We start from the raw sequence: 20729 nt of genomic DNA, 5'->3' as shown, positions 1-20729 counted from the left end.
GTATGGGGTCCTATGTACATCGTGCATGTGCACCTACTGCATTTCAAAAATGCTATTGAGCTAAGCTAAGCTGTTTTTTCTTTGTTTTTATAGTTGTGCAGCACGTTCACACTGACATTTTGGGAAATCAGACCCATGCAACATACAGTATTTCACAGGGAAAATGTGGACCACAAAGTCAAGTTTATCAGAACAAAAGGCGGTAAATACTTCTAAGTACATCTATGTTTCTCCACCCAGCTCATACTGGGATATGTTCCAGAGCAAACAAAATCCGCCCCGGCGAAGGCTTTAACAGGTGGATGTGGAATGCTGTGCGATCCAACCCTTCCTTTGTGTAAACATTGTGTTTATTGATAGCATGCATTGTGTATGAAATCTATTAAAGCTTTTACAAGCAGAGCCAGCCCTGCCCATGTAGGTCTGTCTTGGTCCTTACACCTGAAACCCGTCCTACCTGTAAAACCGGCACCCACCATCCAGCCTGCATTGCCCAGTCAGCCCTAAAAGCCCAAATTGTGTTGTGGTCCATTTATTAACTTGCAAAGTTTCACAGTGAGGTTTGCTGCCACAGTGCATTTGCAAAGAGGTTAGGCATTCCTCTCAAGTGGTGTGTCAACGCTAACACGGCTCTGGCCATGCCAAGAATGCTCCATTTCTGACCTTGAGACATTCCTCCTGATGCTGACTTCAAGCTTAGGTTCATCTTTGCCAGGCATGACCGATGCGTAATTAAGTATGTGACTGATATGAGTTCTTAGCTTTAATTAGCTAAAAATTCCACATTGACAGTTTGCAAAGCAGTGAGTTTTTCTGCTTCAAACTTTTTTTTTCCCCCGCCGTGGGGCGTGTTTCTATGCAGCTCTGATCAGTGGTGTGAGACTGGAGCTGAACCTCTGACCAATTACAACAAAGTAGGTGTGGCCCGGGAACGAGGCTGTGGAATCTGACCTGGCCAAGAGGTGAAGAATGCAGATTTACCCTGTACACTATTTGACATTTATGGAGTATTTTATTAAAATTAACTTACTATAGTACTCCACTGGGAGCCAATGTAATATAGATGATACAGGAAATTCTAATCTCGTCAGAACACAGCAATTTTACATTTAAAAGGTACCCTCGGAAATATACAAACATGTACCAATACAAGTTTGAATAAAAAAAACTTTAAAAAAAAGTTTTCCTATAATGCATTATGTCCGAGCAACGCATTCATTGGGGCGCTGCAATGACGTCAGCCTCCTTCTGGGCTCCTCTGGCTTCCTCTGATGGACAGAGGCAGTATTGCAGTGTCATCCACCATTTTCTATGCTGCTTGTCCTCCAATAAAATGTGTTGCTCAAACAAAAGTGGTTAGCGCGCAGACCTCACAGCTAGGAGACCAGGGTTCAATTCCACCCTCGGCTATCTCTGTGTGGAGTTTGCATGTTCTCCCCGTGCATGCGTGGGTTTTCTCCTGGTACTCCGGTTTCCTCCCACATTCCAAAAACATGCTAGGTTAATTAGCCACTCCAAATTGTCCATAGGTATGAATGTGAGTGTGAATGGTTGTTTGTCTATATGTGCCCTGTGATTGGCTGTACCCCGCCTCTCGCCCGAAGACAGCTGTTATAGGCTCCAGCCCCCCCCCCCGACCCTCGTGAGGAAAAGCGGTAGAAAATGAATGAATGAATGAATATATTTGTATATTTATTAGGTATACCCCTATGAGTGTTAAGTTGCTGTGTGATGAGTTTAGTATTATTAGTCAGACTGTTACATTAATTAATGGTCTAGTGTAATTTCAGATGTGTTAGCTCATGATTGGCTACAAATGGGTCTTATGATGGTTGTTGGTATTACTGTTTCCCAATATACATTGATCTATTTTTGTGGGTGTTTCCCAATATGGAATTATTAATATATCTGTGTCTGTGCTGCCTCAAGGCCGCTTTACATGGCGGGCCGTCTTAACATGGCACAGCTTGACACAGCTTCCTGTCTTTTTTCTTTATCTGGATTCAAACAACAAAGCAACTACTAATCAAAGCGTTTTTATCTCTCTTGCTATCAAGTTCACTTGTGTAGTAGCAGATAACCTATTTCTTATGATCGCATTTCAGAACTAGACTGGCAACCATTAGAGGCCCAAAAAGCCACTTATTATATATACCTACATTGCATAAATAATCATGCAGTATTCACACAGAAATTACCACCAAATGACCACCATGTCTTTGATCAGGAAATGTGCAAATTCAGCATAAACTCGTGGGAAATTGACACTGAATGCAACAACAGCAGGAGCAACTCAGGATTCCGTATCTCTCCAAGTTTTCCCAAAACCAGTAATGTCCTGATTGCAAGCCGGCCTGCTGCGGCGCCTTGATCAGCCTCTTCTTAGACGGAATGTAAACAGCTAGATTGTTGCTTTATAAAGTCATAAAGTCTGCTAACGAGGAGTTCAAAGGCTAGCGAGTAGATACTGTGCACGGTCAAGTATGTGATTTATATTATTGTGTAATTCTCACTTGCCACATCTTGAGTCTGCATTTAAGTGGGTTTATACTTAGATTCAGATTTCTTCTATTTAGGGTCTGGGCGAGGCTGGGCCGCATCAGGTTTTCCAAAAAAAAAAAAACTAATTTATTAAAAACAGAAAAATTAATAAACTTTGCTTTGGTTCCGATTTTCTACAATAAAAGCTCTGATAAAACATTCCACTGTTCTCAAATATCTTACTTTTTTTTCTACACAAAATAAGATCAAGAATAAAGAAAATCAATCAATCAGTAATAAATAAATATAATAATAATAATAAAACGGCAAATAATAAAAACTTAAGAAAGCACATATAGTTGGTGGGTAGACAAATGATTTTTTTTCAGATTAAAATGAACAAAGCATAATTAGAGCCCTGTAGACATGACAAAACACGACTATAGTCACATTTATACTCTTTTTATTTACAACATATTGCGCAACTGCAGGGTCTTGAGACACATGCTAACTCGCAAACTAGAGAGCTAGCGACCTAAACGATAGCCTTCAAGTTATTTCCTTTAAACTTAAATAGCCAAAAACTTACCACTTCCACACGGATAGGGAGGATAACTATTAACAGTTATTTAACCTTTAACATGAACATGAATCAAACGTAATATTTTTTTTCTGGGTACATGATACCATACAGCATCCATATCAAACTTTACATTAAACTTTCACATCAAGGCGGGGGCCTCAAACTAGTGTCCTGCGGTCCACATTTGGCCCGCGGCCCGCGTGTTTGAGACCCCTGATATACAGTATGGTAGGTCATTCATATTTAATTTTCCAAACTGTAAAAATGTGTTTTACTGTAATAAATAATCAACTTGTCCTATTGTGAGCTTGGCCTTTCCCCAAGCTGTGGATGTACCAGGGTGCTGGAGACGTTCATGCACGGCCACACGGATCCAAATATGGGCCTGTGAAGCTTCTCGGCATTGGTTGGCTTTAGCGGTTCCACCCTCTGTGTAATCTCTGTGTGTCCAAAGCAAACATGACACCATTGTTGGAGAAATGTACGCACCTCGTAGGATTTTACTGCTCAGCTCATGTAGTACAACAAGGTCCAAAGTGCAGTAGCCATATTGGAATTGAACAACTTTGTGCGTTTTATCAGTGTTTGCATTGCCTGTGTCCGTATGTGTGTTCTTGTTGCTAGGTAACAGGACTTCATGTGAGAGTTTTGACAGCCCCCGGGGCAAAGATTAGTCAGTCATTTGGGCGTGTCCCGTGAAAGAACCTCTGTGAGTAAACCAAATGGTCAGTCGCCTTATTTCATGGCTGACATTTTTTTTACGGTTAATTGTTCAACCTGAACGTGGCTTACACTGCTACCTTTGTTCACCCTTTCCTGACAACATCATCCTTACATAACACAGATTTCCACCAGCCCCGTACCCCCACGTCGGTGATTGTACTCTGTCGCCATGACAACCGCATAAACACAGCCATGTCATTAAGGAAAAGACTCATAAAGAAGACACCAAAAAAACAAAAAAAAAGATGTTCACTTGCAGGTTTATTTTTCCGACATGCAAACACACACTTACAGACTCTTCTTCATGGGGGGGGGGGGGGGGGTGCTCCTCATGATGTGAAAGGTGTGTTTAAAAATCACCGAAGCAAGGCAGCAATTTGGAAGAGAGCAGGATTTTCCCCCTTTCAACATGACATCCACCTTTTCTTCTCCTTTTATTATCAAACATCTCCTCTTTTTCGACGTAGCTTCGCTTATCGGGTGTAACAGCTTTTATTAGTCGATGTGTGTGTGTGTGTGTGTGTGCATGTGTAGACCATCCTGCAGGCCGTTTAGCTGGAAGTGCGCACAGTGGTGGATGTGACTGTGGTCTTCGTGGTCCCTGTGAAGAAGAACAAGAAGAAAAACATGAACCGTGTTTCTAAGTAGGTATGACGCATGACTGACAGGCATCATCACTCACCTGAGCCGATTGGCCTGAAACAAGAAGAACAGGAAAGAAACAAGAATGAACAGAGGTGATTTAAATGTTCTCGTACAAACATGTCCCCTCCTTCTACCTGGACTCTTCGGAATCCAGCAGGCTCCTGTAGGTGGCGATCTCCTGCTCCAGCCTGGTCTTGATGTCCAGCAGCATCCTGTAGTCCTGGCCCTGCTGCTCAATGCTGGCACGCACGTTGGCTAACTCTCCCTCCAGCATGTTGATGGTGTTCTGGAAGCCGGCGAGCATGGCGCTGTAGCGAGCTTCCGTCTCCGCCAACGTGTTCTCCAGCGCCCCTTTCTATGTTGGCGTGAAAAGCAGAAGAAGAATGCGTTTTATTGCAGTATTGACAAATTGGATGGTCATAAAAACTCAGAGTAGTAAATCACGGCTGCCTGCCACGCCCTGGATTGGGTCTCAAACTGTCACCGTGTTGTGATGACTGACATCTTCTTTGGTCACCAACTCGAGTATTGGTGACCTTTTGGGTTTACAAGACCATGGTGTTCTGGATTCCTTTTTATTCCAGCGCTTTCATGTCTACCACAATCTGAGCGGACGTCTGTGAAATGTTTTCATCTCCCACCAACCCCCCCCGAACACATTCTTCAGCAACCCCCCCCCCTTGTCTACCCTATCTGCATCTGTGAGGTTTGCTCATATAAGGCCACATTGTGAGGCGGTCTGGATTTTGTCTCTCACCATGCTGAGCTGGGACTGCAGCTCGATCTCCAGACCCTGCAGCGTACGTCTCAAGTCCCCGATCTCTGTCTTTGACGTCTGGATGGACTCTGTGCTGATGGTGACCTCCTTCGTCAAGGTGGCCGACTACAAAGAGACAATATGAGATCTCTTTGTAGAATCGGTTTCATTAAAGGTGTGGGTTTTTGGGCTTGGTTTTTGGATTTGGTTTACCTTCTCATTAAACCAGGCCTCCTGGTCGCGGCGGTGTTTGTCGGTGATAGCCTCGTACTGGGCGCGGATCTCCTCCAGGATTTTGTTGAGGTCCTGTTGGGGTGCGGCGTCGACCTCCACGTTGACTGTTCCGGAGAGCTGCGATCGCAGCGCTGCCAGCTCCTGAACATCAAAACCAGTTTCAAAACATTTGAAACATCCGTTTTAGGGCTGAAGGACGTATCAAGCTTCTGGTACCTCGATGTGATTCTTCTTGAGGTACGCCAGCTCGTCTTGCAGACCCTCGATCTGCATCTCCAGGTCAGCTTTGGTCAGAGTGGTTTGGTCAAGCAGGCGGCGCAAGTTGGCGATGTCGGCCTCGACAGATTGGCGCATCATCAGCTCATGTTCATATCTGTTGGATTTTGGAGAAGATGGCAGCATGAGACAAGGCTAATGCTAACTGCTTAAGCAAACAGAAATATCGGCTTACTTGGTTCTGAAGTCATCAGCAGCCAGCTTGGAGTTGTCAATCTGGAGGAGGATGTTAGCGTTGCCGATGGTGGCAGCCATGATCTTAATTGGGAAGAACAACCTAGGAGTTGGTCACTTCATAAAGGAAGTCTCTGTATCTGGATTTTACATTTGAATCCAGATTAAGGGTTCTAGATCAACATTTGGATACCTTTGTAATGATTAACAGCAGAGCAGAAATACCTTGTCCTTCAGGTCGTTGATGATCGCCCAGTAGTTGCTGTAGTCCCTCTCGGCCGCAGGGCCCTTCTGCTCGTAGTACTCTCTGATCTGCTTCTCCAGCTTGGCGTTGGCAGCCTCCAGAGAGCGCACCTTCTCCAAGTAGGACGCCAGACGGTCGTTCAGGTTCTGCATGGTGGCCTTTTCATTCAGCTGAATGGCGTTCTGGTCCAAGGCGTGAGACAGGTCGAAAGTGCCTGCTCCGGCTCCGTAGCCACCGCCGAAGCCAGACGAGACGGTGCGCATGGTGGAAGAAGAGATGCGTTGGCCCCCCAGGCTGAGTCCGGACAAGCTCTGAGCCCTCGGGGCGGTTCTGGTGGAGTAACTGTAGCTCTGCCGGCTCATCATGGTCGGCCCGCTGGTGATGCTGTAGCTGGTCTGCATGGCTGAGAGTCTTCAAGACGGGAGACGAGAGGAGTTAAGGGGCTTGAACCAGGAGTGGAGTTTGGCGGAGGGAAGCAGGCTGTAGATATAGTACTGGTCCTGGGGCGGGCCAGGCTGGGGGGAGGGAGGGAGGGAGGGAGGGAGGGGGAAGAGGGAGTTTTCCTCTGCAAGATCTCCACTGGCTTGACAGACCCACCATTTGTTTTCCTTTAAGGACTAGGATTTTTCCCTCTCCCCCCCTATGAGGGCACTCTGGTGGAATGTGTGTGTTTCTACTTTTGTGTTCATGTTAGAGAGTGTGTGTGTGTGTGTGTGTGTACCACCTCTATCATTTCTACATGCTAATCTAAAATACCTGCTTGTCTGGTCTTCTTCATCCTAGTTTGAATAGTCGCATGCAAATGTGAGTTACTGTTACATCAAGCACTTGGTATGTAACTCATGTTTGTAACTCATCGTATCTCCGGGACGTTGGCTTAGTTACAAGATCGGTACTTATTGACGACGGCACGAAAAAGGAATCTGCGCTCCATTGTTTCCATATCACACTCAACATCCCCTCTCGGTTCCTGTGTGTGTTCACATGTGTGTAGATTCTCCCCTGTGTGACTCTGGCCTCTGTTACAGCCTGTTTTTGGCAGGAAACTATGTGTATTGTGTGTCCTTTCTGTGTGTGTCTGTACCTCCTTATCTCACTTTTGGGCTCTGGGCCAACTTCTCCCTGCTGGTGCAGATGGGAGAGGCTTTCAGGGTCGTCACCTCTAAGCCACAAGGAGAAATGACTCATGCTTCTTATGTTGTTCATGTACAAGCAGGGTTGGGTCCTGCTGGACTGCTGAGAGATGTTTCACTGATATGTTTCATTTAACCGGACTGCTAACGGTGGAGGGATTTCATTTGGTGCTGGACGACCAACAGCACCAACGTGGTGAACAAACATTTCAGAAAGGAACATATTGTCTCTCTTTTAGTGGACACATAAAGGTGGAGTTCAAACAAACAGAAGTCGAATATTGTCAATATTGTCATATACTTGCATCTACTGCTGCATGGTACACACATTCGTGATTCAGCATTCAAATTTTCATATAGCGGGTCAATTTTTTTTTATCCCCCAAATAGTAATTGCATTTACCCAGGAGGGAATACAGACGAAATCATTAGAAAGGTCAGAGAAGAAATGTTTACAGTAAAAAGATGGTTTGATGATAAGACAAGATTGTCCTTGAAGTAAAACTAAAATCATGTTGTTTGAACCTAAGTAAAACTAAAATCATGCTGTTTGAACCTGAGTAAAACTAAAATCATGCTGTTTGAACCTAAGTAAAACTAAAATCATGCTGTTTGAACCTAAGTAAAACTAAAATCATGCTGTTTGAACCTAAGTAAAACTAAAATCATGCTGTTTGAACCTAAGTAAAACTAAAATCATGCTGTTTGAACCTGAGTAAAACTAAAATCATGCTGTTTGAACCTAAGTAAAACTAAAATCATGCTGTTTGAACCTAAGTAAAACTAAAATCATGCTGTTTGAACCTAAGTAAAACTAAAATCATGCTGTTTGAACCTAAGTAAAACTATAATCATGCTGTTTGGACCTAAGTAAAACTAAAATCATGCTGTTTGAACCTGAGTAAAACTAAAATCATGCTGTTTGGATGTAAGTAAATCTAAAATCATGCTGTTTGAACCTAAGTAAAACTAAAATCATGCTGTTTGGACCTAAGTAAAACTATAATCATGCTGTTTGGACCTAAGTAAAACTAAAATCATGCTGTTTGGACCTAAGTAAAACTAAAATCATGCTTTTTGAACCTAAGTAAAACTAAAATCATGCTGTTTGGACGTAAGTAAAACTAAAATCATGCTGTTTGAACCTAAGTAAAACTATAATTATGCTGTTTGAACCTAAGTAAAACTAAATTCATGCTGTTTGGACCTGAGTAAAACTAAAATCATGCTGTTTGAACCTAAGTAAAACTAAAATCATGCTGTTTGAACCTAAGTAAAACTAAATCATGCTGTTTGAACCTAAGTAAAACTAAAATCATGCTGTTTGTTAACAGCAGAAAGGACACGTACCAGCAAATACAAATAGACGGTGTAGACATTGAAAGGGTGAAGGAAAATAAATTAGGAAAAGCAGGAAGTGAACAAATGTAACAGTTACTGATTGTAAAAGTACCGGAGCTTTGAAGCTTTGCTTCTTCCTACTCCTTTTGGACATGTGGAACTGGGAACTGATTATGGGATGCACTCAATTGGAATCTGATGCATGTTCAAATGAAATAAATCCATTACCACTTGTTCGGTAGGCCTTGAATGCACCATAGTTGTATACGTGCCTCGGATTCATTGATGGTTTTACCATTTATCATTCATTAGTGGTGAGTAGCTACTGTGTTTTATACTTTAAAAGGATAGTTCGGATTTTTTGACATGAAGTTGGATGACACCCCCATCAGCAGTGTAGTACATCACCAGTGACTTTCCTCTCATGGTCGGGTTTCACTGATGAGGAATGGAGTTCCACTTAGTTACTAGGGCCACTTATGTAAAAGAGTTAGGCTTCTCAAAACAAGGATTCAAAAGAGTGGGGGTATGCTGGAGCCTATGCCAGCTGACTTTGGGCGAGAGGCGGGGTACACCCTGGACTGGTTGCCAGCCCATGAAAGGGCACATATAGACAAACAACCATTCACACTCTCATCCATTGCATTCAGATACAATAACAAAGTGTTAGATGTAGCAGCACAAATGCAGTATTGAATTAGATAACCGTGTTTTAGTACTTTCAAGATGTCTCACATTCAAGTTTATTTGTGCAGCCTTGAAACAGCCATGTGTTGTTTCAGCAGTCTTGTCTCTACTCATCTCGAGAAAAACGTCCAGAGGCAACCCCCCCCCCCCCCCCCCCCCCCGTCACGGTGACACCTTCATTCAGAACAAACAAAAAGGGTGAAGCAGAAGAAAAGGAGGACAGTGGGAGATGCTGCTTGGTGTCCCGTTTGTGGAAAGAGGGGCCCCTTGGCTTGCAACACAAGACCTGCAGCATGTTTTGTCAGACTCAAACAGTCCATGTATTGACTCTGCGTTGAGGCAACATGGAAAGTGGACGTGTTTCAAGTGACTCACACTTTTCAGTGACTTAATCTCCCCCACACTTACTTATTTTTAGTGTTTTGCATATTTTAAGTACACTAACTGTGCACCGTATGAGTGTATCTGAGTGTGTGTGTGTGTGTGTGTGTGTGTGTGTGCACAGATGGCGCAACATTCTCAAAGGAACTTTAGACTCATACTCAAGTTAAGAAGAATTTAGAGCAAAGTCTGTATGACACAATAGCAGAAAAAGATTGCTAACCTTCCACTACCAGTAAACCTAAATCTGAACACACACTGTCTTGCTCAGGAACATACAAAATCTGTCCCGGGGGCCCTTTGCTGCACCTTGTTTTTTTTTTATTGGCCCGTGGAGATTCTAGAAATGTAATTAAACAAAACAAACATATGTATAAACAATAATATACTCGCCTTTTTTCTCTATATACATAAAAAAAAATTGCCGTTTTACAAAATAAACTACTTTGTGTTATGCTATGCAGTACTGTGCTATGCTAAACTATGATATGCTATGTTAAGCTATGCTATGCTAATTTGTGTCATGTTATCGTACATCTTACATGACATTATTTTGTTATGTACTGTGCTATGCTATGCTATGCAATTCTATGCTATGCCAAGTTAGGTTGCGCGATGCTATGTTATATGCTATGCTATGCTAATACAGTATATGCTATGCTAAACTATGATATGCTATGTTACGCTATGCTATGCTAATTTGTGTCATGTTATGTTATCTTGCATCTTACATGACATTATGTTGTTATGTACTGTGCTATGCTATGTGCTATGCTAGGCTATGCTATGCAATACTATGGTATGCCAAGTTAGGTTGCGTGATGCTATGTTATATGCTGTGCTATGCTAATACAGTATATGCTATGCTAATACAGTATATGCTATGCTAAACTATGATATGCTATGTTACGCTATGCTATGCTAATTTGTGTCATGTTATGTTATCTTACATCTTACATGACATTATGTTGTTATGTACTGTGCTATGCTATGTGCTACGCTAGGCTATGCTATGCAATACTATGCTATACCAAGTTAGGGTGCGCGATGCTATGTTATATGCCGTGCTATGCTAATACAGTATATGCTATGCTACACTATGATATGCTATGTTACGCTATGCTATGCTAATTTGTGTTATGTTATGTTATCCTACATCTTGCATGACATTATGTTGTTATGTACTGTGCTATGCTATGTGCTATGCTAGGCTATGCTATGCAATACTATGCTATACCAAGTTAGGGTGCGCGATGCTATGTTATATGCTGTGCTATGCTAATACAGTATATGCTATGCTACACTATGATATGCTATGTTACGCTATGCTATGCTAATTTGTGTCATGTTATGTTATCCTACATCTTGCATGACATTATGTTGTTATGTACTGTGCTATGCTATGTGCTATGCTAGGCTATGCTATGCAATACTATGCTATACCAAGTTAGGGTGCGCGATGCTATGTTATATGCCGTGCTATGCTAATACAGTATATGCTATGCTACACTATGATATGCTATGTTACGCTATGCTATGCTAATTTGTGTCATGTTATGTTATCCTACATCTTGCATGACATTATGTTGTTATGTACTGTGCTATGCTATGTGCTGTGCTAGGCTATGCTATGCAATACTATGCTATGCCAAGTTAGGTCGCGTGATGCTATGTTATATGCTATGCTAATACAGTATATGCTATGCTAAACTATGATATGCTATGTTACGCTATGCTATGCTAATTTGTGTCATGTTATGTTATCTTACATCTTACATGACATTATGTTGTTATGTACTGTGCTATGATATGTTCTGTGCTAGGCTATGCTATGCAATACTATGCTATGCCAAGTTGCGCGATGCTATGTTATATGCCATGCTATGCTAATACAGTATATGCTATGTTTTGTGCTATGCTGTGATAAGTTATACCATGTTATGTGTTATGCTAAGCTATACCATACTGTGCTAACACAAAACCAACACAAAGTTTGTATTTAAATACATATAAAATATTTTTTTAGCCTTTTTGCAGGATAAAAATGTATGTTGCCTTGGCGGGAAAAGTTTGGACACCCAATGACAGTTTTCCATAAATCTGACAAAACATTCTTGCTCACTTAATCTAAACTGCATGACTGTGAAATATCTTCTGTCCACTCACTTTATACAATCCCAGTGCTTAGTAGAAGAGGTGAAGTCTAGTCCAAGATAAGATCCCTCCAGACGGAAAGAACAGAAAACAGGAAATGAGTAGTCCTCCAGAGTGGATTTGGACTTGAGCATATGCGATCCGCAGGACCTGCTCAGCTTGTCAAATAGCTCTGGGAAAGTATTACTTTGAACCAATATGATAACCATGATAATAGTGGGCAATGGGCTGAAATGGCTCTTTTCATAGTAAAGATAGTAAAGGTTGCCGACCCCTGTGCTTGCTAACATTAGCATGTTAACATTAGCATGTTTTTATCAATTTTAATAGGTAGACATTATTATGCTAGGTGTTAGCATGCTGACATTAACATGTTAACATTGCTAGCATGCTAACTTGGGTGTTTTTTATGATTTTCATGAATATGAACATAAGCACACTCAGTCAGGATACATTCATGGTCTCACACAAAGTCGGATTTTTAAAAACTCATTACAAAGACGTGCATTTTTCCTACTTGGGTGTTAAAACAAATTCCGAGCATTGCAAAGGGAACCACAACAAAGAGGCTGAAGAGCCATATGCGGCTCGGGAGCCATGGGTTGCTGACCCCTGACCGAGCGCTAAGTGTATTTAAGCTCATATTCGTGATTTTTTTCTTATGCGAACAATTGAATGTTAGCATGAACCCCTGGCATGATATTGCAAAATTTTCATACATGTGTCGACTCATGAAAACGGCTAAAAATGCTATTATGCTAATATTAGCATACTAGCAATGCTAACATGCTTACATTAGCATGCTAACACCTGCCATAATAGTGGTAAGTGTTTATATACAGTGTGTGTCCAGCCATGAAAATAGCAGAAAACTGCTAGTATGCTAAGGTTACCATGCTAGCAATGCTAACACACAATGCTAGCATGATAACGCAATGTACCGGGAAGGCTAATTGTCCCAAACAAGTGCTCTGACCATTTTCTTTGTGGCGATATACAGAATGTACAAAAAGAATTATTATTGTTATTTGTTGTATCTAAGTTATTATATATGCAACACAGACAGACAAACTGAAAACATATTCCAATTAAAAGCATGATTTTAACCTGTCCAGTGAACACAATTTAAGATTCTATCCATTGAGTTCTCGCAGCTGCATGAAAGCAAGAGTTCGGAAAAAACACACCTGTCCGTCACCTTCAGGTTTTCATCATCTCAAAACAGTTTCTGTTGTTTTTCGTATCCAAGCAACAAGTGAAGTGTGTCTCTACACATGCATGAATCGCACCTATTGTCTTCGAGTTTCATTGTTGCCTTTTGCATCAACAGTCACATCCGTCAGGTAATGCAAAGACAGGGGACATTGGCTGTCTGTCAAATTATTACACATGGCATGTGTACTATTGCAAAAGACTTTCTCCATTCACCAATTATGTCATTTGTTGCATGCTCACGTATCTTCAACACATGTTCCCCATGTAGCAGAGATAGCACATCTCTGTAGGAGGAACAGTGAATCACTCCTCGGGAGCCTTCTCTCAACGTACCACACCCCACCGCAGGCATTATCACATCTTGCTCAACTATTCAGCCGGCACTTGGCAATAACCTTCTATGTTATATCCATGACAAAATCCCAGGACTCACTGTTAAACATTCACCAGCATTTCCACACTGTCATAGCCAAGAAATGTAAATGTTACTGTAAATGTTATTCATTTTACTATGCTATACTATGTGCTATGCTATGCTATGTTGTGTTATTTTATGTGCTATTCTATGCTTTGTTGTGTTATTTTATGTGCTATTCATTGCTATGTTGTGTTATTTTGTTGTGTGCTATGCTATGCCATGTAATCTGCTATGCTAAGATATGCTATTTTATGTACTTTGTATGCGGATAAAAAATCTGCTGTGGCGACTCCATAATCAGGAAAAAGCCAAAAGAAACAAGCTATGCTATGCTATGCTATGTTATGTTGGACGTGCTGTTATTTCATATGCTATGCTATGTTACATGCTATGCTATGCTAAGATCTACTCTGTTATATTATTTAATGCACTTTGCATTGCTATATTATGCGATGCTATGCTATGCTATGCTATGCTATGCTATGCTATGCTATGCTATGCTATGCTATGCTATGCTATGCTATGTTGGATTGTGCTGTTATTTCTATTGCTGTTGTGTGCTATGCTAAAATATACTCTTATATTATTTTATGCACTTTGCGATGCTATGTTATGCCATTCTGTTATGCTATGCTGTTAAATTATGTTGCGCTATATTATGTTATTTTATGTGGCATTCTATGCTATGCTACGCTATGTGCTATGCTATGCGCTATGCTAAGCTATGCCATGCTGTGCTAACACAAAGCCTATGTACTATGCTATACAATGTGTTATGCACTACATGCTAAGTCATGCTATGTTATGTTATGTTATGTTATGCTATGCAATGTTATGCTATAGTATGTTATGTTACTCAATAGTTGAGAAAAAAGGCTTGTGATTCTTATGAGAACCACATTTTCAATTAGAGGGAAAAGCATGCCGTCCTGCAGAGATGTTAAAATATTTCCTGTACGGTCGCACCAACTGCTCCTGCTGTTGTTAACACAGCATAACGAGATAAGAATGCAATAAATTGACCTGAACGTCATCCAGATTGTTTTATTTGGCCTGACAACTATGACAGATAGTCCCACTTCCACACCCTCCTTGAGATCAGATGCCTGAACACCGGATGAGTTTTACTGCTGCAGGGCGTCCTCTCGCGGCAGCACAGGCACTGCAGCCACAGCTACAAGGTGAGATGTTATTTCTCGTAAACTAACTGCCTGTTTGGGGGCCGTTAAAGCAAAAGCTGTAAAAGCTTCTAGCCACAAATTCACATACACGTCTCTTCCTGCGATACACACATACACTGAAAGTATGCAGTTTTGCGACACAGGAGCTAAGAAGGAGGCCCACATCATCTTTTGTTTGGGTTCCTGTGAGCAGTAACTCTCTGCTTTCTTTTCTCCAGAGGAGGAAAAGTGGGCGTAGGTGTTGAAGCATGCTGTGCACCATTATTCTTTCAGCTAGCCTGACTTTCAGATGCTGGCGTGTGAATTAAAGCCATGCAGTTAGTTTGTGATAAATCTGTTAATGCAATGAGTTAATGCAACCTTAATCACAACACATGCACTAATGCACTAATGCACTAATGCACTGCATTACGGACGCTGAAGGAGTCCGGCTTTGTGACTCTTGAACCATTCTTGAATGTTGACGAAACATAACCAGAAATCACAAGTACGTGTTTAAAGTCACGGCTGCTTTAAAGATGTTCTCATCAGTAGTCACACTTTGAAAGCTACGTGGTAAAATGAGAAGGAGGCATCGTCCTGTTAGCAGTAGATAGAGGAAGGCTTCATATTGTATGTTTGTCTTTATAAAATATTGTTTCTATTTTAGGCCACCAGGTGATTAAATATTGAAAATATGTAAATGATCTTGTCACAATCTCTATGAAGCTGCTTTGTGTTAAATTCCCGTCAGGTGGACAAGAGAATATCATAGGCGGGGCAAGTACAATATGACAGAAAACATCATAAAAAACTGTAGTCATGCTTTAAACTCACCAGATGGCGACAAAGCCTGATACTGATACGTTGCTCCAAGGCTCAGAGGTAGACTTTAACAAACATTATAAATGTGTGGATGCTGGATCCACAATCATCTTCAAACCCATTGAGATCCCAGAAGCACTGACTGTAGAGCAGCAATTCTGATGTATAAATGTATTTTAATGCTCTACTGAATGTGTTATGCAAGCTGGCACGAATGCCACATGTTGTTGACCCCAGAACAGAAACAGAGAATAGTACTATAGTCTTACATAACGTGATATACACTTGTCCATTTATTATTTTAAGCACTGTTTAGTGCTCATTGCCTCTACTGTAGCTAACATTAGCTAGCTACAGTTTGCTAATCACAGTTAGCTAATAGCTAATATCAAGCATAACATCAAGAACAGTAATATAGAGTAGACAGTATTACTGATGCCTCATATTTATTGAAAGTAGTACTGTGGTCCTACATAATGTGATATACACTTGTCCATTTATTATTTTAGGCACAGTTTAGTGCTCATTGCCTCTACTGTAGCTAACATTAGCTAGCTACAGTTGGCTAATGACAGTTAGCTAATAGCTGAGCAAACATAACAACAACAGTAATATAGGGTAGACAGTATTACTGATGCCTCATATTTATTGAGAGTAGTACTGTAGTCCTACATAATGTGATATACACTTGTCCATTTATCATTTTAGGCACTGTTTAGTGCTCATTGCCTCTACTGTAGCTGACATTAGCTAGCTACAGTTTGCTAATGACAGTTAGCTAATAGCTGAGCAAGCATAACATCAACAACAGTAATATAGAGTAGACAGTATTACTGATGAAAAAATTTTACAAAAGATTATGTGCGAGGTGGCACCCCTAAATCTCAATGGATTTCCTCAAAACTTTGCAAAAGACATTTTTATGATCATTAGAAAAAAATTCAATGCCAGCCAAATTGATATTATGAATTTAAAATTTCCCATTCAAATGTGATGCACCCTAATATATATATATGTATATATATATATATATATATATCCAAATCATACAGGATGACACCACTAGGGGGCAGTATGTGTGCAATGAAACAAAAACACAACACATCCACAGCAAGTTAATACGTGACATAAATCATTAATCAATTGTTGTTTTCCAGCTGCAATTTCATGTTTACATATTTTGCAATCAGGCAAAAATGCACAGTGCCACAAGCTACCCAGCATGCCTTGCAACAGGACTATATGGGTGTCATTTTGTTTTTGTTTTTGTTTTTGCATAGATATATGTATGCAAACATGGTGCAGTAGGTCGGTTGTGCGTCACGTGTGTTTTGACTTGTTGTGTTTTTTGGCCTTTTTGTCCATGTTGCCGAATACAGCTTTGGAAGAAAAAAAAAAGGAAACACCACCCCTGTTCTATGCAGCGTTGGAAAACATATTGCATACCAGTGGCGGTTCGTCAATAGGGGGCGTTACGGTGAAAGCAATCATTAATATGAACATGTTTGCAGTGCAGAACGGTTCATCTTAGTCCATGTCATTAAAACATGTGTAAATATTTTAACTTGGGAACCTGAAGCTGCCTTGAGGCTGTTTGCCTTCAGTTTCCCCACCTTTCCTTTGTTTGATGTTTTATTTTTATAACTCATTTAACAAGTGAGAGCTGACAAATGAGAAGCGCAGACAAATACTATAAATAAATATACACCTCATTAAACTAAAGCATTCGCTGGTTAAACTTGTATGCACTGGTTAACTACATGGGACTTTTAAACATTGCTTTTCTTTACATGCATGTATTATGCATGTTCCACTGTTTTGTATGACCACCAGTTCAGCAAACCTCATGACAATTACTGCTAGAAAACTCGGTGTTGAGAGAAAAGGTGTGTTTCTAACCCTGAATAGTCGTGCCTTGTGCAAACATGAGTACTACTATGACAAACAAAGTCACCAGAAGGTGTCCGTCAGGCATTTTTAGCGCGACAAGCAGAACAACATTTTTGCTTTTGGTATCTCACAGAACAAAAGATGTTTTCTATAATGAGCCACCGGAGGAAAACGTAGTGGTTTTACCAGCTCGCCATGCTGATCAGGTTTCCACATTACCGAAGGGACAGGACACCTGCTAACATCCGGAGACACGACAAAAACTGAATTCATGCAGAGACAATCATATGAATTGCTGACACTTTTTAACTAGCTTGTGTTCATGTTAGGTACTGTATTTCACCAGTATCGTACGGAAACATTTCTATATTTAAGTATTAAGCATACACATAATAGCAATAGCGCTGGTGCCAGCGTACAAATGGTAGAAACTGGACCAAAAAATGGGTCCTTTGGTTCCTCATTTTGGTGCTGAATTAGTGCACACTTACCTACCTACAACAATGAACGATAATGTAAGATGATCGATGACGAGGTGGAATCAGAGTCACAGCGTATCCTTTAGCCTGGTCGTCAGGCTCGTTGTGGAGGCTAGCTGGCTTGAGAAGGTCATTCCAGTAAACTTATGATGAACTTGTGTTCACCTCCCTGCAAGTTTTGACTGACGAAGCTAGTGCTTCCATCGCTAAAGAAACAGTTGCATTTCATGGCACTATGGTACGTTCAAGGACCAAGTGCGAAATCTCAACGCTTGACGAAAATACATTATCAGTGGAACATAAAGACATAAAATTGTACTTTTTACCTGTATTTTCACATTTTTATACATTATTAGCAACTTATTGCGAATCAGACATGTTTTCTGAGGGGGAAAATTGCCTATGCTCAATGATAAAAACTAATAATAATAGCAATAACCTAATTATTCATTCATTCATTTTCTACCGCTTTTCCTCACGCGGGGTGCTGGAGCCTATCCCAGCTGTCTTTGGGCAAGAGGCGGGGTACACCCTGGACTGATGGCCAGCCAATCCCAGGGTACATATAGACAAACAACCATTCACACTCACATTCACATTGAACCCTGGTCTCCTAGCTGTCAGGTCTGCGCGCTAACCACACGACCGCCGTGCCACCAATAACCTAAAAAAAAAAGATATTTTAATCAAATTTAAAATTTTAAATTTAATCAACTCATTAAGTAATTAAAAAGTCAGAAATATGCAAGGACCCACTGTAGATAATATTTTCATTACTTAACCTCATATCACGTGAGTAAATTCCCCCCCCATTTTAAGCATTCCGTAGCTTGAATGAACGTGTTAATTGATGTACTTTCCAATTTATAAACAATTTTTCACACAAAACTGAAAGAAAGTAGATTGCCTGATTGTAAATGCCTGAGGCCCAGACATGTTATTCTTGTGGCAGATGAGCCGGTGTGATGGATTGTTGGTTCGGATACTGTCAGCAGACTGTCATCTTCAAATGGTGCTGTGCTCGATCTCAGTACCTTAATCTCGATCTCAGTACCTTGGTGTCTTTAGAGTGTCGTGCAATACAATACAAATACAGTATATTGGTAGATGAATACCAATAGCCGTCAAGAAGAATATGAAGCTTTTGCATCAAGATCGTTTGCTTTAATCAGAACTTGGGTATTAATGAGCGCCATCTGACGATATGTCATGGTGTGTATCGGACTGATGGATGACAAGAGGTGACACGATGACGGCGGACAGCAGTCAAGCAACCTGGCTATGCTGTTCAACAACATTTGTGGCAGGTCTTATTATTATTGTTCAAGTCATTTGCTATTTGCAATGAATGATGACAGCATTTGTCAGTGTGAGGTGCAGTGGATCCGGTACATTTACTCTTTTATTTTTATTTTTTTGCAGAAATTTACGACATCATATTAGGGCCACATTAGAAAAAAAATCAGAGATTTAAAAAATTAAGTCATAAATGTACATGTGAAAAAAATTGTAAATTTACAAGAATAAAGTCGGACATTTTCAGGAAAAAAAAGTCCTAATTCAGGATGTCTGATTATTATCGGTACCGACAATTATCAGCCCGATATCAGCATAAAAATGCGATATCAGTTGATATCAGTATCTGATTGAGGTGTTCATTCCACCACATGAGTTATGTCATGTTACAAATATCAGTATCAGCTGATATCGCTATCGGAAAATGAGAGTGGGACAATATCATTCATTCATTCATTTTCTACCACTTATCCTCACAAGGGTCACGGGCATGCTGGAGCCTATCCCAGCTGTCTTCGGGTGAGAGGTGGGGAAAAACACCAATCCCAGGGCACATATAGACAAACAACCATTCACACTCACATTCATACCTATGGACAATTTGGAGTCGCTAATTAACCTAGCATGTTTTTGGAATGTGGGAGGAAACCGGAGTACCCGGAGAAATCTGACGCATGCACAGGGAGAACAGCAAAGCTGTGGGAATGTCAGTCCTACAGCATATCGAGCCTACAGTGCATGCCCATATAAGGAAGTCAGGCTCCCTGTGACATCACAAAGAGCCAGTGTTATAGAAAGCTCCCTGAAACCTAACACAAACATCATTATCTGAAACTTTGGCATTGTTTAAAACGAGAATACATCATTTTAACAAGATTTAGGGGACAGAAAAGTGGAAAAAGCATAATATACAGGGCATTAAGATGATAAACAAATAAGAAAATAAAAATTGACTTTGGTTAAAAACGACTAATGTGCAACAGTAAGTATTACAATCGAGTAAAAAGTCACCTTTACTTCCTTGCCATCAGAAGTGTTTCATCTTGTCGATAATTGCGTTTATTATTTTTTTCAGGAAATGTGTGTCACACTATTTGACAGATAAATGACACAGTCTGTGTTCAATCCACCCCCAGGCTTACTCAAGTATGACAAAACTGCATGTCTATGTTGGGCTCATCCACGCTTGGACTTACACAACTGTCGTATTTGCATGTCGTTTAGTCGAGTCTGTGTCGTCCTCCAGGCTGACACTTGAACGAGAATTCGACCTTCATTAGAAAAGACTCTGCAAGCGCCACTGAATGCGAGTCTTGCACATTTCAGCTCTCGTACCTGTCACTTAAATCACCTCTTAAACCTATTTTACCCTCAACCTTTGGCCCGTGTACCGCCGGTGTGAAATAGTCACCGCCCCGTGTCAACTTTGTCACTCATGTGAGCAAAACTTCTATGAGTGAAAAAGTTACTACTAAAAGTGTATGTCAAGTGAAACTGCTTATTTTCTTATTTAAGTATGAAAGGTGGCAATTATAGTACATGGAGAAACATGAAGTATTTGAAGAATGGACATCCATTGAGAAATGATGAAATGTGGAATCACGGGTTTGACCTGTAAGGAGGGGGGGGGGCG

The 20729-nt window shown here is 40.8% G+C and overlaps 1 protein-coding gene across 1 annotated transcript; it reads right to left on the bottom strand.

The window, feature by feature from the left end:
* Nucleotides 1–4035: 4035 nt before the first annotated feature.
* Nucleotides 4036–6591, bottom strand: LOC131128158 (keratin, type I cytoskeletal 13). Its single transcript, XM_058070760.2, has 8 exons — nucleotides 6099–6591; nucleotides 5875–5957; nucleotides 5640–5796; nucleotides 5403–5564; nucleotides 5190–5315; nucleotides 4567–4787; nucleotides 4470–4483; nucleotides 4036–4388 (listed from the first exon to the last, which is right to left on the bottom strand). The coding sequence occupies exons 1-8, from the start codon at nucleotides 6516–6518 to the stop codon at nucleotides 4339–4341; spliced, it is 1233 nt and encodes a 410-aa protein (XP_057926743.2). The 5' UTR covers nucleotides 6519–6591; the 3' UTR covers nucleotides 4036–4338.
* Between the last annotated feature and the right edge of the window lie 14138 nt (nucleotides 6592–20729).

This window comes from Doryrhamphus excisus, linkage group LG9 (genome assembly GCF_037039965.1).
Source record: "Doryrhamphus excisus strain RoL-2023G ecotype Guam linkage group LG9, RoL_Dexc_Guam_v1.1, whole genome shotgun sequence".
In the NCBI taxonomy this organism is placed as follows: Eukaryota; Metazoa; Chordata; class Actinopteri; order Syngnathiformes; family Syngnathidae; genus Doryrhamphus; species Doryrhamphus excisus.
This window is presented reverse-complemented; position numbering and strand designations above follow the sequence as displayed.